The sequence below is a fragment of the Protopterus annectens genome, chromosome 5.part0, assembly GCF_019279795.1.
Source record: "Protopterus annectens isolate FY-2018-M chromosome 5.part0, PAN1.0, whole genome shotgun sequence".
Taxonomy (NCBI): Eukaryota; Metazoa; Chordata; order Ceratodontiformes; family Protopteridae; genus Protopterus; species Protopterus annectens.
Window position 1 is genome coordinate 7,834,314 of NC_056735.1, and position 16,414 is coordinate 7,850,727.

At 43.6% G+C, this 16,414-nt stretch overlaps 1 protein-coding gene across 1 annotated transcript in view; it reads right to left on the bottom strand.

The window, feature by feature from the left end:
* Positions 1-16,414, bottom strand: part of CYFIP1 (cytoplasmic FMR1 interacting protein 1) — a 2,370,671-nt gene that overhangs the window by 2,218,889 nt on the left and 135,368 nt on the right. Inside the window, exon 3 of the mRNA XM_044072062.1 lies at positions 9,021-9,098. Within this exon, the coding sequence (XP_043927997.1) occupies positions 9,021-9,098 (78 nt within the window). The remainder of the gene's footprint in view (positions 1-9,020; positions 9,099-16,414) is intronic.

The window sequence follows — 16,414 nt, forward strand, 5'->3', positions numbered from 1 at the left end:
ACATACAGGCTGCCCTCACTAGTTGTCCCTTCACAATCGACCTCTTCTGTTTCCAAGGGTGACAACTTGAAAAGTACAAGAAGGAATTGCAGTAGGTGGTTTTCCTAAAAATGGAAGAACAGAAATTGTTGTTAAAGTTGTCCTTTACCAGTTGTACATCCAAGTAGTCGATGACAGAGGAAGAGAAATGATGTGTGAATCTTAAAAAATCAGTTGTGGAATTCATATATGAAATGAGTTCCAGAGCTTCCTCCTCACCTCCTTCAAAAAGGATGAAAATGTCGTCCAAAAATCGTGTGTAGATTTTTGAACAACTGAGAAAAATAGGAGAATTAAATAGGAAAAATTTCTCCCAGTAGGCTACAAATAGGTTCGCAACACAACTGCCACACGGGGAACCCATTGCAATTCCTTTCTTTTGCAAGAAGTATTGATTGTTAAACATGAAGAAATTAGAGGATAAGACAATGTCAAGCAAGACAGTGACAATATGAATGTCATTACTGGGAGCCCCAAGCTCCCGAAGCATCAGTTCAATCCATTCAACCGCTTCTACGTGAGGGATAGAGGTGTACAAATCCACCACGTCAATGGTCAAAAAATTAAGATCAGCGTTGAATTGCACCTCATTAATCAAGTTGAGGAATGCCCAAGAGTCTTTACAAATCTGCGGGATAGATTTCAAATATCTACCAATAATGTTATCAATGATACGGGCACAGGGGTGCGTGATAGAACATCTTCCGTCAACTAGTGCCCGCATAGGTGGATCTGAAAGGCTCTTGTGAATTTTGGGGATCCCAAACATGACTGGTACTTTAGGCATAGTGATGTCAACAAAATTGTAAGTATCAGTGTCAATTCTTCCTTCCAGGAAAAGATCCCTGAAATATCCTCTAATTCTTTTATATGCAGTGGACAGCTCGTTCAAGGATGAAGTGGCATAAGCAGGGGACTCGAGTACTCTCAGCATTCTCCTGTTGTAATCTTCCTTGTCGAAGATAACTAGACCACCTCCCTTGTCTGGTTTGATGACTCGGACAGCTTTATCGCAGAGGTTGTTCAAGCTTGCGACCTGATCCTGGGATATATTCCTAGTTGATCTTGAGTTGCGGTTGTGGGAGAATAAGTGTCTCAGGTCAAGTTCACAGGCACTTTCAAAGGTGTGAAGACCAGGGTGTAGAGGAGGGTTGAATGAACTAGTAAATTTCAATTTGTTGTCCAGTGCAGAAGATTCACTGTTGAAAAAAACTTTCAAGTTAAATTTCGCACGTAAAATTTGAGATCCACCAGTGTTTTAGCTAATTTGAATTGGTGGTCGGGTACAAAATTTAACCCTTTGGCCAAAAGTTCAACCAGTTCTTGGTCAATCGAAGAATTAGAGAAATTGTAAATGTGGAAGTCGCCTTTAAGATTAGAAATGACATGAGGCAGGTTGTCATCACCAGAAAGGCAGCCTGTGTGGGGTGGAATTTCATCAATTAGTTCCACCTCTTGTACCTCTGGTTCCGGTTGCCCTTCTTCCCTAAAAAAGGCCTCTGTTGATTACTCTGTAGGTAACTCTTTCATCATTGGGGAGAAGAAATATTTCATCAATCACAAAATCAACTGTAAAACAAAGGCCATAGTATACGTAGCTTTTTGCCAATGCTGCGCAGCTTTCTATGTTGGTAAAACGGATAGACGCTTCTGTGACCGTATATACCAACATATCTACGCTATTAACAACAAGAAAAGCGACAACGCGTTGTCAAAACACATTCTTAACAACAGTGGCCACAGCTTCCTGTTCATGGGCATTGATCATATCAGCATGGATATCAGAGGTGGCCCACAATCTCTCATTGTTGAGACTCGTGAGCTCGAATGGCAACTCCAACTGGACGCCTTTTCATTTCCTGGGCTAAACGAAAACTGTAACATTGCTGCTATTCTTAAATATAAGAGCTACCTTAGATAATACTTTTTTATTCTTAGTGGCGTACCAACCTAACCCTTTGGTCAACTCCAAGGACAGTGATCAATGTTGCATATTTTGCTTTACTAGGGTTAAGCCCACTCAGTGTGCTATTCTATTTACAGTTTAAAGTAATAGCAACCCTAACACATTGATTTCCTTTGATATGCAGCTTTTTTCTCACTGCGTGCTCATGTTAGGTGACCCGATGTAGTAATACATTCAGTTGCTCTTGTTTTTAGATACTCACTATATACAATTTTCTTCACACTTCATTTTAGAATGTTTGAATTCTTTTAAATAAGTGTTACAGGGCACACTATGTATTTGTTTTTACCCGCTCTCCTTGTTATTGTTGCCCTTTTAAGTTTTACCGTTGCCCCTTTAAGCAACTTTGTGGCGCTTGTGGTGATGTCGTCAACAAGCGCCATTTACTTTGTTTTAAAATGCATTTGGTTTAAATGCTTTCAACTGCTGATGAAGCTTCTGGCTTTCTAGAAGCGAAAACGCTGTTTTGGTCTTGAAATAAATTGCGTTTCTTTTCTTTTACATCGTCCTGGCTGCAGTGGTGTTCCGTTTTTGTTTTCAGTGAGTTTTCTTCCCATGATAGAAGTAACAAAATCTGATGCAATTTCCTATCCATTTGGAAATTGTCTGTTTAGAGATTGGTTTTCCTTCCTTCCCTGTTGCATATGCTACCAGAAGCTGGTCAGTCTTTCTATTGTTTTTTGTTCTGTCCAGATAGTAGCGCAATTGTCTGTGTACATCCAAGGTATGTAAGAGCCTTTCTCCCCTGTTCTGTGGGTTGGGGAAGAATGTAGGCAGGTGGATAGCCTGATTTAAAGAAACTCTGGATACCACCTTAGGCATAAATGTAGGATTTGTTCTCATGGACACTCTGTCTTGGTAAAGATCAGGAAGGGTTGCACTGCCATCAAAGCCTGCAGTTCAGAAACCCTTCTTGCTGAAGTTATTGCTAGCAGGAAGGCAGTTTTCCAGGATAAGAATTGTAATTCTGCTGTTGCTGCTGGTTCGAAAGGAGGTAAAGTTAGCTTTTCCAGTACAAAATTCAAGTCCCATGCTGGCAATGGAGGTTTCCTGGGAGGTTTTACATTTTTAATTCCTCTCAGAAACTGTCTAAGCAAAGGATTCGAGAAGACAGGAGGATCCAAGTTGTATTCGGCTGAAATAGCTGATGCATGTATCTTGATGGAGGAATAGGACAGGCCTGTATGGTAGAGCTCTGCCAAGTACTCCAGGATGTTGGCTATGTTCACCAGTGTCACATCTTGCCTCTTTGCAGTACTCCAAATGAGATATCTTTTCCATTTTGCTGCATAATTCTTTCTTGTGGAAGGTCTACGAGCCTCCAGTATTATGTCTTTAACCCTTTGGGATAAATTCTGGTTAATTGCTGTTATGTAATGTTCCATGCAGTTAACTGCAGAGTCTTTAGACTTGGATGCAGTATGCTGTAGTTGTTCTGTGTCACCAGTAAAGGAATCAGGGGCAGCGTCCAATTTTGTTCCCTGGACATGCTCCTCAGAAGTGGGTACCAATGTTGCCTTGGCCAGTTTGGAGCTATCAGAATGATCCTCGGGCGTTCCTCTTTGATCTTCAGAAGCACCTTGTGCATCAAAGGAAGTGGTGGGAATGCATATGCTGTCAGGCTTTTCCAACTGAAAGAAAGGGAGTCCACCATCCAAGCAAGTGGGTGGTAAGTCCTTGTGCAGAATTTCTTCAACTGGTGATTGAGTGGGGATGCAAACAAGTCTATTAGTGGTAATCCCCATTTTGTTGTGATGGTTTTGAAGATGTCCGGATGCAGCATCCATTCGTGAGCATCTGTTGTAGTTCTGCTTAATATGTCTGCTAGAATGTTTTCCTTCCCTGGTACATAAATTGCCTGTAACTGAATGTTGTAGCTCAGAGCCACATCCCATAGGTCGAGTGCCAGCCGGCATAGAGGGTATGAGTGTGTGCCTCCCTGTTTGTTGATGTACCACATGACTGTGGTGTTGTCTGTTCTTACCATCAACTGGCCTTCTTGGAGAAGGGGTCTGAAAGCCTGGATTGCCAATTTTACTGCCATCATTTCTTTCAGATTTATGTGCAGATGTAGCTGCTCTTGAGTCCATAGGTCTTGAATGCACTTGTCCAACATGTGTGCCCCCCAGCCGAGGTCTGAGGCATCTGTCGTGATGGTTTGTCTCGGTTGACTTCTGCAGAAGGGCAATCCTGTGTTTGATTGGCATGCCTGAGCCCACCATAGGAACTCCTGTTTCAGGCATGGAATCAGTGGAATTTCGGTTTCTAGGCTGTGCTTGTGCTGGGACCACAAATTCTTTAGGTACCACTGTAGCTTTCTCATATGCAGCCTGGCATGAGGGACCAGTATTATGCAGGATGCCATGAAGCCTAGGGCTTGTAACACTTTTCTTGCAGTCAGATGGCTCTGCTTTGTTAATGCCAAGAAGTAGGGAGGTAGTTGTTCTTTCTTTTCTGCAGTTAGGAATGCCATATTTTTTGATGTGTCCAGTTCTGCACCCAGAAAGGTTATTCTTTGGGATGGAATCAGCCTTGATTTTTCTGTATTGACTGTATATCCCAGAGCTTGCAGCAGGTAGATGACTCTTTGTAAGTCTTCTGCTAGTTTGTTCTTGCTGTCCGCTTGTATCAGGCAGTCGTCCAGGTAGGGATAGATTTGAATCCCCTGAAGTCTGCAATGAGCTATAACTGATGCCAGGCATTTCGTGAACACTCTGGGCGCAGTAGATAAGCCAAATGGCAATGCTGAGAATTGATAATGCTCTGATCCTGCAAGAAATCGGAGGTATCGTCTGCAAATTGGTCTTATGGGGACGTGCAGGTATGCCTCCTTGAGATCTAGAGTTACCAGCCAAGACTCCTTGCCCAGCATGGGAAGAAGCTGCTGTAGGGTCAGCATTTTGAATTTGGGTACAATGAGGAATGTGTTTAAGGTGGACAGGTCTAGAATAGGCCTCCATTTGTTTTCTTTCCTTGGTACCAGGAAGAGCCTTGAGTAGAATCCCTTTCCCTGCTCCATAGATGGTACCTTTTCCACAGCTCTCATTTTTAATAGTGGAGATATTTGTTGTAGAGCTTCTGCCCTTTGAGTAGGTGGTAGGTTTGGCATTCCTCTCTTTTCTGGTAGAGTATGGAAATGGAACCTGTAACCCTGGTTTATAGTTTGCAAAATCCATTTTTCTCTTGTAATGCAGTGCCAGTTTCTTGAAAATAATGTTAGCTTTCTGCCCAAGGGTGCTTGTAGTTGTTCCCTGGTAGGCGGTACCACCCCCCAGTCACTGAGATTGAGTTGTTGTAGAGGTGGTGGCTGTATCCGTGCCTCGTTGGTTGTTACCATGCCATTGGCAACCCCTGTAGGCACCCCTGGATTGGTTTCGCTGTGCAGGGGAACCAAATAAATTGACCTTGTCCATAGGTGCATCCAAAAGTTTTGATTTGACATGGTCTGGTAATGCCTGTTCTTTCAACCATGCATGCCTCCTAATAACTGTGCCAGTCATGGCTGATCTAAAGGAAGCCTCCAGTGCATCATAGCCACATTTTAAAGAATGGTTACTAACCTGTTGTATGTTATGTACCATTTCCTGAACATACTTTTTATCTAAAGATTCCTCAGAGGATAGCTTTTTAGTCAACTGGTCAAGCATAAACTCTTGATATTGAATCATATGGAATTGGCAGTTCAAAGCTCTAGCTGACAAAGTAGCAGAGGTGTAAACCTTTTTACCCCATCTCTCTAAGGACCTGGAATCCCTTTCAGAGGAGGGTTTTTAGAAGAAGTAGCTGCTACAGCTTTAGGGCCCTGGGATATAGTCTCTGGATCCGCAACAGGAGCCTTATAAAAATGGTGATGAGTGTCCGGGACCCTATAGTACCTATCCGGCTTAACAGGAGCCGGAGGTAAAGAATCAGGAGCAGAGCATGCATCATTAAATGCATCATCAACAACCGGAAGAACTGGAGGTATAGCTAAAGGTCTATGTTGTGGCAAATGTAGGAAGGTCCTAAGCCTCTTTCTAGAGTCTGGGAAATCTTGGCCCTGCCACTGAAATTGTTCCCTCATAGCATGCAAGGTTTCCCCAAAGGAAAATTCCTCAGGAGGGGAGGCTGAAGGGATGGACTCCTCAGCATCTGAATCTTCGTAAGGGGAATAAGAAGCCTCAGGAGGGTCTGTATGCTCCGAGTCATCAGAAGAATCATCTGCGGATACTGGCTCAGGGGGCTCTGCTCTAGGTCTCTTTTCTGGAGGAGGGAGAGAGGCCCTGTCAGGATGAGGCTGGGCTCCACGGATTAAGGATATGAGATCCTCAGCCAAAGAAAGCATGTGGGAGCTAGTGTTGGGCCTGTGAGAAGGAGGCTTGGCAGGCACAGATTTTGTTGTTTTGGCTGCTTTAGCCCTGGCAAAGGCCTTAATAGACATAGCTGGAGGAGGCCTAGCAGCTCCACGTGCAGGGGTAGAAACATCCAGGGGAATGGTGTCTGATAATTCCTGTGAAACCACAACAGAAGGTTGGATTTCAGAGGCCGTCTCTACCAGGCTAGAAGAGGCCTCGGTGGAAGGCAAGTTATCGGCTGAAGAAAAAAACGCTTGCTCGGTTTTGGCCGAAACAGAGACACTCGTGGCTTGCTTAACCGCGGTTTCGGCCGAAACCGCGGACCGCGAGTGTCGGTCCTTTTCTTTGCGTTTTTTAATAATTTGTGTAGTCGGAGGATCCGACGGCATAATGTAGGCAAAATCAGAGCCGAATATCTGTTCAGCAAAGTCCGACCGACGTTTAAGCGTCCGTCGGTTAAAGAGGAACAGGCTAGACAAGCTGCTACGTCGTGGTCTGGGCCTAAACAATGTATGCAATAGGAGTGGAAATCTTTATGAGGTATTTGTTTCCCACAAGATAAACAGTTATTAACTTTCTCTGACATCGGCTGAGGCAAGAAAGAGTCCCCAACGGGGTACTTAGCTTTATAGAAGTCTTCGAAGTTGTATTCGGTAATAGTTATCTCTGGATCTGACCGACCGGCACTTGCGAACAGCTTCTGCTTCGGGCGCCACGCGGCAAGAAAGACTGAGGAAAATGGCGTCGGCTGATGCCTTTATACCCGAAAAACTGCCGCAATGACGTCGGGTGAAGTGCGACACCAGCCGAAGCCAGACCCAGACTTTGGAATCCGGCCGACCGAAGGGCTGCCTGACGACAGGACAACCCATTTGTTAAGACTGCAGATGCATCCTTGAAGGACATCAGTTTAAATACAACCCTCTTAATCATATACAGGTGAACTACTGGTAGAAATTTCCCCATCCTCCTCCTAGCTACCATGGAATAGCCCTGCTCTGTGAATACCCCATTTGGGCTAATCATTAGCTTTTTCTCCTGGTTTCCAGAGAACAGACAGGACAGCCTGCATCACAGAAAATGCTTCAAATCTCATCAGAATTGCCCTTGGTTGCTTTTCTGTGCCATCGTGTTGGAAAACTGAATTGTCCAATATATACCCTTTTTTCTCCCCGGGCCTCCGCTGAAAATGGACATGTATCCAGTCGGATTTTCCCGGTCAACAAATGTAAAATAAATAAATAATAAATAAATTCCTACCACATGCCCATTCAAATGTGTTTCTTGATAAAATTATCACAATCCCCCTTTTCCAGTTGCTCTGAAACTCCTACAAATCTGATGTTTTATAATGGGATTGATCCTTGTGGTCAAGAACAATTCCTCTACCACTTCAAACCTGGCTTCAGACACAATTGGCAAAGACCTAAGGTTTCTTTGTTCTCAATTCTTCAATGGCACCCAAGTGTTCCAACAGTGTTATTTTCCTGCTCTTTTAGTTTCTTAGTAAATACATTAATAAATCCATCTACCTACCCACTTAACTTTCTTATTTCAGTAAGGATTAAGTGTAAAGAGAGACTGTTACATTCTCTTCCAGTCCCACAGCTGTAGTCATCGGTGCGACTACCATGCCCCCCCCCCCCAAATTCAGAAACTTGACTTTTCTTAGTAGCAGACTTTCTGGATACCTGTTTCTTAGCTCCCTTCATGCCATAGTGTGGCCAAACATGTACTTATATCTGCTGAACAATTAGAAAGCAAAACAGACACCCTAAACTTAACACTTTTAATGGCGGTCAGGAGCGATTTTCTCTGGTTTAACCACACACAGCCACACCATAAGTCCCAATACTGAGAATACTTTAAAGTCACCATGTACAGTAATTCAGCCAAAGATACTATACAGGACATAGAACATCTGAAAGAACCGGGTGTGGAAATGGCAATAATAATAATAAAAAACAAAAATGTCATGTACCTGGGTAACACATCTGATGGGAATGTTGCAAACTGCAATACTTTTAGGTAGCAACCACATAACTATTTCATTAAGTGCATGGACTTTTCAGTTCCACTCACTTATGAAATCTGAATTCCAGAAATTCTGTAATGATTAGTACTGCATTTCGCTTCAGTAACAACTAAGACTTATTTTAAATTGTTAGAATCATATGCTTCCAAAGAAATACAGCAAGAAGTAAAAGCGATAATGGTCTTAAATGTAATCTATATAAAAGAAATACTTTATATCAAATATGGGAAATATACAAAACTTAATGCAAACAATAATATAAAAAGATGCAACACTTTATATGTGATATTAACTAAACTTCATATTCTCTTGATCAAAACCTAGAAAATTGTGGTTGTCAAAAGTATCCTGCAACTTAATGATTGCATTGTCTTTGATGACAAAAGTGACTCCAGATGCAAAAGCAATGAAAGGCATATGGCACTAAATAATAAAAAGAAAAAAAATCCAATGAAAACAGACTAAACACTCTCAACATAAACAGATATACTACATTCTGCTGTCTTACTGGCGTGTGTTCTTTATCCTTTAGACAGAAATTACATGCAGATTAATTTTTGCCTTATAACTTTACACCAACCCTTCAAAGCTTGTTCACCAACATTTTCCTTAGTTTCAAAAATTTATAAATAAGACAATAACATACCTGAGGAATTGCTCTGGAACAGCTTCTCCAGGTGTAAAGCATGATGGCATATTCCTGTCCCTCTTCAAGCATTTCATTCTGGAATAAGAACAAAGCACAGTGACATGCAGACATCATGCCAGCAACCAACACGTAAAGCACTACAAAAATGTAAACCTAGAATGTTACAAAAGTAATATTAGGTAGGTAGGTAAATAAATAAATAAATAACAGCTCCATCGTGGAGAGGTGTCAGAGTCCAGACTCTCAAATGCAGCCACAGTGACCCAAATTCATTAGTGGGCTTAAGCACAGCAGAAGCTAGATGAGGAGAGTTTACAGTGAGCAGCTGGTGCTGGCCCACACATCCTGGGGGAGGAATACAGCAATGTTTCAGTGCAAGGTCATGACCTGTTAGAGAAGAGGTGCTGTCTGCTTCACAGACCAAATCAGAAAGGAATTCAGCCTGCCAAACAGAGTGCATTATTAGAATGGGAGTGTGAAGGCAAGTACCCATGGCACAGTACTGCAGGCCATGCCTGGTACTGCATGCAGAATTTTTCCACCAAGTTTACACAGACTGACAGTCTTCTAGCTTCACCCCCACCCACATGATTTAGGGAGAAAAGGATAAGGGCTTGGTTCAGGCAAATTTCAAATAGAGACAAGAGACCCAACACCAATAAGGTGATGTACGGTATCGTACCCAGCAGCAGCAGGAGTGAAATGCTAAAGCTAACAAGTCATTAGAGATAGAAGATGCCTTATGGCTTGAAGTTCTGATACTCTTCACAGAGTTAATAACTAGCAACAAATCTGTTTTCTAAGCTAGATTTTTTAGAGCACTTTTTGCTACCCTGCAGCATCCTTCATTTTTACTACTCAGTGACCCATGTCCATCACTAGATCTACCAGCCTCTCTTATTCCTCCTGAACTTGCTCTGATACAGCTGGGGCCTGCATAAATCCTAAATGTGTCCTGGTGGACAAGATGGGGGTATTTCATTTTTAAAAACTTAAACAGTTACTTTCCCTCCCAATGCAGCCTCCATGGGGTTCCTCAAAAAAAACAGAGTAGGAACTAAACACTTAAATGGCACTAAAGGTACAATTAAACGTGCAAAAGAACAGCGGACTGAATAAAAGACCAAGAACCAAATATAAAATGCCATCAACCTCTGAGGGAGACCAAAATGACTGCAGATAAATCCACCAAATGTATAAAAAAAAGAGCAGTGAAAGCCAGATGCTTTATTCAGGATTTTCAAGACTTTGTGTTTTTGTTGACCCTTTCAATATTACCTTTAAATATTAATGGTCTCAGAGATGTATACAAGGAAGAAAGAGTAGTGAACTATACTAAAAAATGTAGACTGCAAATAGCTACGCTACAGGAGACACATTTGGAAAGAAATGAACATGTAAATTTGATAAAGGTTTTTCAGGAAGGTTATTCAGTGGAATACCTGGGGAAAAGGAAAAAGTACAGTTTTGTACCTACCATAAATGTAGATGTCCGATAGATATGCAACTGCAGTCCTGACATATGGGTTGTCCTGCCTCAGGCAGCCCTTCGGTCGGCCGGATTCCAAAGTCTGGGTCCGGCGTTGGCTGATGTCACCTCTTCCCCGACGTCAGAGCGGCTGGGGTACAAAAGCATCAGCCGACACCATCTTCTTCAGTGTTTCTTGCCCCAGATGCCAGGTGCCCTCCAAGGAAGGCTAAATTTAGAGAATGGATAAAAATTCCAGACATGCACAACAGTAATAAACAGAAACACCATAACAGATATCCCCAGAGAATTACAGAGGGGTAGGAGGGAGGGAAAACCTGACTGCAGTTGCATATCTATCGGACATCTACATTTATGGTGGGTACAAAACTGTACTATGTCCTTCAAGAATGCAACTGCAGTCCTGACATATGGGTTGAATACCATAGCCAAGCTGGGGGTGGTAGGATCTAAGATAAGGATGGTGTAGCTAAAATGCCCTGCAGGACTGCAGAAGCAAAGCCTGCTCGGGATCTGGAATATAAAGGCAGGTTGTAATGTTTGAAAAATGTATGCACGGAGCTCCATGTAGCAGCTTCTAGAATGTCCTTTATAGCCACCCCTCTTAGAAAGGCTGTGGAGGTGGCTGTAGCTCTGGTGGAGTGTGGCCTGATATTGGCTGGCACACCTTTTCCATGGAAAGAGTAGCAGAATCTGATGCAGTTTCCAATCCATTTTGAAATTGTTTGTTTGGAAATTGTCTTTCCTTGTACTCCAGCAGCGTAAGCTACAAATAGTTGGTCAGACTTTCTGTTGGCCTTTGTTCTGTCCAAGTAGTAGCGCAATTGCCTGTGTATGTCCAAAGTGTGCAGAAGCTTTTCTCCTTTATTTTGAGGATTGGGAAAGAAAGTAGGCAGGTGAATTGCTTGATTTAGAGAAACCCTGGATATCACTTTTGGCATGAATGAAGGATTGGTTCTTAAAGAGACTCTGTCCTGATGGAAAATGAGAAATGGAGGTACTGCCATGAGGGCCTGTATCTCCGAGACTCTTCTTGCTGAAGTAATTGCCAACAGGAATCTGTTTTCCAGGAGAGAAATTGCAATTCTGAAGATGCTGCTGGCTCAACAGGAAAAAGAGTTAATTTTTCCAAGACGAAGTTGAGGTCCCATGCAGGCACTGGTGGTTTTCTTGGAGGTTTGATATTCTTTATCCCTCTTAGAAACTGTCTTAGCAAAGGATGAGAAAACACAGGTGGATCACAGTTGTATTTTGCTGAAATTGCTGAAGCGTGTATTTTTATGGAAGCATATGAAAGGCCATTGTGAAGCATTTCTGCCAAGTATTCTAGTATCTGTGGGATGCTCATTACTGATGCATCCTGACCCTTGTTGGCATTCCAGATGTTGAATCTCTTCCATTTGGCTGAATAAGTTTTTTTGGTGGAAGGCCTGCGTGCTTCCAGTAAGATCTCTTGAACTTTTTTGGAGAGAGAGATATGGGGAGAAGTCATGGAATCCTCCAAGCTGTCAGTTGCAATGTTTGCAGGTTGGGATGAACAGTCCTGTAATTGTGCTGAGTTATAAGCAGAGGCCATTGAGGCAGGAGCCACGGCTTGGTGCGAGTTATGCTCCTTAGTAATGGATACCAGTGCTGTCTTGGCCAGTCTGGAGCTATCAAAATGTCTTTCGGTTGTTCTGCTTTGATCTTCAGTAACACCTTGGTCATTAATGGTAGAGGTGGGAATGCATAGATTGTTAGAGAATTCCAGCTGAAGGAGAGAGTAATCCATTCTCCAGGCTTGAGGATGGTGTGTCCTTGAGCAGAACTTCTTCAGATGATGATTGAGGTGTGAGGCAAAGAGATCTATGTCCGGCCTTCCCCATGCATGAGTTATTTGTGAAAAAATGTCTGGATGCAACATCCATTCGTGCGGGTCCATAATGTTTCTGCTTAGACTGTCCGCCAGAACATTGTCCTTGCCTGGGACAAACTGGGATTGCAACTGTATGTTCAGTTTCAGGGACTTTTCCCAAAGAGTCATTGTTAGTCTGCAGAGGGGTAAGAATGGGTGCCTCCCTGTTTGTTTATGTACCACATAACAGTGGTGTTGTCTGTCTTTATTAGCAGATGACCTTGCTGAAGAAATTTTCCAAAGGCCTCGATTGCATGAATCACTGCCAACATCTCTTTTTGATTGATGTGCAGATGCAATTCCCGGGGTGCCCATTGCCCTTGAATGCATCTGCCCTCCATGTGCGCCCCCCATCCATGATCTGAGGCGTCTGTTGTAATGGTTTGGCTTGCTTGAGGTTTGTTGAAAGACATGCCTTTGTTTAGCTGGCTTGCTTGTGCCCACCACAAAAATTCCTTTTGTAGACATGGAATGAGTGGAATAATTGCTTCTACGTTGTGGCTGTGTTGAGACCATAAACTTTTTAGGTACCATTGTAGTTTTCTCATGTGTAGTCTTGCCAGTGGAATCAGAAGAATGCAAGATGCCATGAAACCCAGGGCCTGCAGGATTTTCCTTGCAGTCATCTGGGTGTGCTTTGCTAGGCTTTTGAAGTAATCTAGTAATTGTTCTTGTTTTTCTTTTGTGAGGAAAGCCATTTGTGAGTTTGTGTCCAGTTTGGCTCCTAGAAAAATTATTTGTTGGGATGGCAGTAGTCTTGATTTTTGAATGTTGACTGTGTATCCCAAAGCCTGTAGTAAGTGAATGACACAGTCCAAGTTTCTTATCAAGGCTTGCTTGCTGTCCGCTTGTATAATGCAGTCGTCCAGGTAAGGGTATATTTGTATCCCCTGAAGTCTGCAATGTGCAATTACTGATGCCAGGCATTTCGTGAATACTCTGGGCGCAGTAGATAAGCCAAAAGGCAATGCTGAGAATTGATAATGCTCTGACCCTGCAAGAAATCTGAGGTATCTTCTGCAGCTGTGTCTGATTGGGACATGCAGGTATGCCTCCTTGAGGTCCAGAGTAACCAGCCAAGACCCCTTGCCCAGCATGGGAAGAAGTTGCTGTAACGTCAGCATTTTGAATTTTGGCACAATGAGAAAAATGTTTAGAGCGGACAAGTCCAGTATAGGTCTCCATTGCTTTTCTTTTCTTGAAACAAGGAACAGTCTTGAGTAGAATCCCTGGCCTTGTTCCTGAGGAGGAACCTTTTCTATTGCTTTGATTTGTAGCAACTTTGAAACTTGTATGAGTGCCTCTGCCCTTTGATTTTGTGGCAGGTTTGGTATGCCTTGTCTTGCTGGTAAGGTATGGAAGTGGAACCTGTAACCTTTGTCTATTATGTCCAAAATCCATTTGTCCTTTGTAAAAACGTGCCAATTTTTTTAAAATAAAGATAATTTTCCACCTAAAGGTGCTTCTCTCTGAGTCTTGGTCGGCAGTGTCAAAGTCAAGTCATTGTGATTGTCCCTGTGGAGCAGTAGAAGTCCCTGCGCCACGTCTCTAATTAGTTGGTTGCCATTGGCGGCCCCTGTAGGAGCCTCGGTATTGCCCTCTACCTCGAGCATGCCTGTTTCTTCCCCTTTGGAACTTGTCAGTGTCTGGAAAGGACCAATTCTTCGAAGGCCAATTCCTACTGAACCTTGGTGGCTGAACCTGGAGGAAATCTTTGACTGTTTGTACTGATTTAGCCTTTTCCTCAATTGATTTCAACACACCCTGTGCATTAGCACCAAATAGCTTGTCTTTTTCCAGAGGTGCATCTAGAAGCTTTACTTTAACATGATCTGGCAATGTCTGTTCTTTCAACCAAGCATGTCTACGTACGACGGCCCCTGTCATAGCTGCCCTACATGAAGCTTCCAATGCATCATAACCACACTGAAGAAAATGATTGCCAACCTGCTGAGTATTATGAACCAAATCCTGCAAGGCCTTTCTATCTAAAGGCTCAAGAGAGGCTAACTTTTTCTGCAAATCATCCATCAAGAAATCCTGATACTGAAACATATGAAAAAGACAGTTAAGTGCCCTCATGGCAAGGGTGGATGAGGTATAAACTTTTTTACCCCACCTCTCCAGGGACCTAGATTCCCTGTCTGCGGGCAAAGGATTTTTGGCCGTGGAAGTGGCCACTCCTTTGGGCCCCTGAGAAATAGTTTCTAGATCCACAGAGTGGGCCTTAAAGAGATGTTTATGAGTTTCAGGAACCCTGTAATATCTGTCTGGCTTGACAGGAGCAGGAGGGAGAGAATCAGGAGAAGTACTGGAGTCTGAGAACACATCATCCAATACATCTAACAATTGGGGGTATAGCTAAAGGCCTGTGCTGGGGTAAATTAAGGAAAGTCCGAAGCCTTTTCCTGGAGTCGGAGAAATCCTGGCCCTGCCACTGAAAATGCTCTCTCATGGAGTGGAGAATTTCCCCGAAATATCCTCAGGAGGAGAGGCAGAGGGAATGGATTCATCAACATCAGAATCCTCGTAGGCCGGGAAGGATTCTTCCTGGGAATCTGAATGGCCTGACTCACCAGAGGCTTCATCTGAGGAAAGGGTATCTGCCTGCTCAACCCTAGGCCTTTTGTCTGAAGGCGGCTGAGAACCTCTGTCTGGATGAGCCTGAGAGCCCCTGATTAAAGAAATTAGATCTGCAGCTAAAGTCATGATCTGTTTATCAGAAGTGGGACCCTGTGAAAAAGATTTAGGAGGGTGAGATTTAGCCTGGCTGGCAGCCTTAGCACGTGTGTAGGCCTTGATGGACATAGACACAGGAGGTCTAGCTGCCCCACGTGCTGGAGTAACTTTGTCCACCGGTATGGTGTCAGGCAAATCTTGGGCTTCGGTTTCAGGAGGAAAATCAACAACCGGCACTGGGGTAGCCTCCGGGACCGAAGTGTGCAGTAAAGTGGTGTCGTCGGCCTGGAGCGGTTGAATTACCGCCTCCGAAGAGACCGATGCACTCGTGGTAGGCTTCAGCGTGGTGTTGGTGGAAGTCGCGGGCCGCGAAAGTCGGTCCCGGTCCTTCCGTTTTTTGGAAATATGTGCTGTCGGTATTTCCGACGGCATGATATAGGAGTAATTTTCCCCAAAAAAGTCTTCAGCAAATTCTGCCCGGTGCCTAAGTGTGCGCTTAATAAAGCAAGCACAGGCAGCACAGGCCGAGACGTCGTGGTCTGGGCCGAGGCAGGGAAGGCAGTAAGAATGGAAGTCCTTATGAGGTATTTGTTTACCACAAGACAAGCAATTATTAACTTTTGCAGTTTTATCTGACATCGGCTGAGGCAAGAAAAGGTTCCCCAACGGGGTACTTAGCTTTTTGATGACTTCGGTATCTGAAAACACAGGAGCTGGCCGACCGGCACTTGCGAACTGCTTCTGCTTCGGGCACCGCGTGGCAAGAAAGACTGAAGAAGGTGGTGTCGGCTGATGCTTTTGTACCCCAGCCGCTCTGACGTCGGGGAAGAGGCGACATCAGCTGACGCCGGACCCAGACTTTGGAATCCGGCCGACCGAAGGGCTGCCTGAGGCAGGACAACCCATATGTCAGGACTGCAGTTGCATTCTTGAAGGACATCAGCAGTACGTCTACTAATTGCAAGAGGAGCTCCAATAGTGATAGAAGAGGATAAAATAACAATAGTACATACACAGTACTAAGGAGCTAGTAGTAGCAAAGGAAGAGGATTACACTGACATGAATTTATATCTAAAACTGCTGTAATGGAGCTTAAAAAAATTCTGGGAGAAATTATCTGTTTTCAGCAGGGGATATTACTTATAGGTGGGGACTGGAATTTGATTTGCAGCAGGGAGGCTGTGTCTGGGTGGCCCACAGGGGTAAATATAACAAAGGAGGGTAGATTTTTGAAGAAATTTATGAAAATATTTGGCATGGAAGATGTACAGATACAAAAACTGGGCTAGGCTAGACAGACTTTACGGCACAGTGTTGCAGCGGTTTGC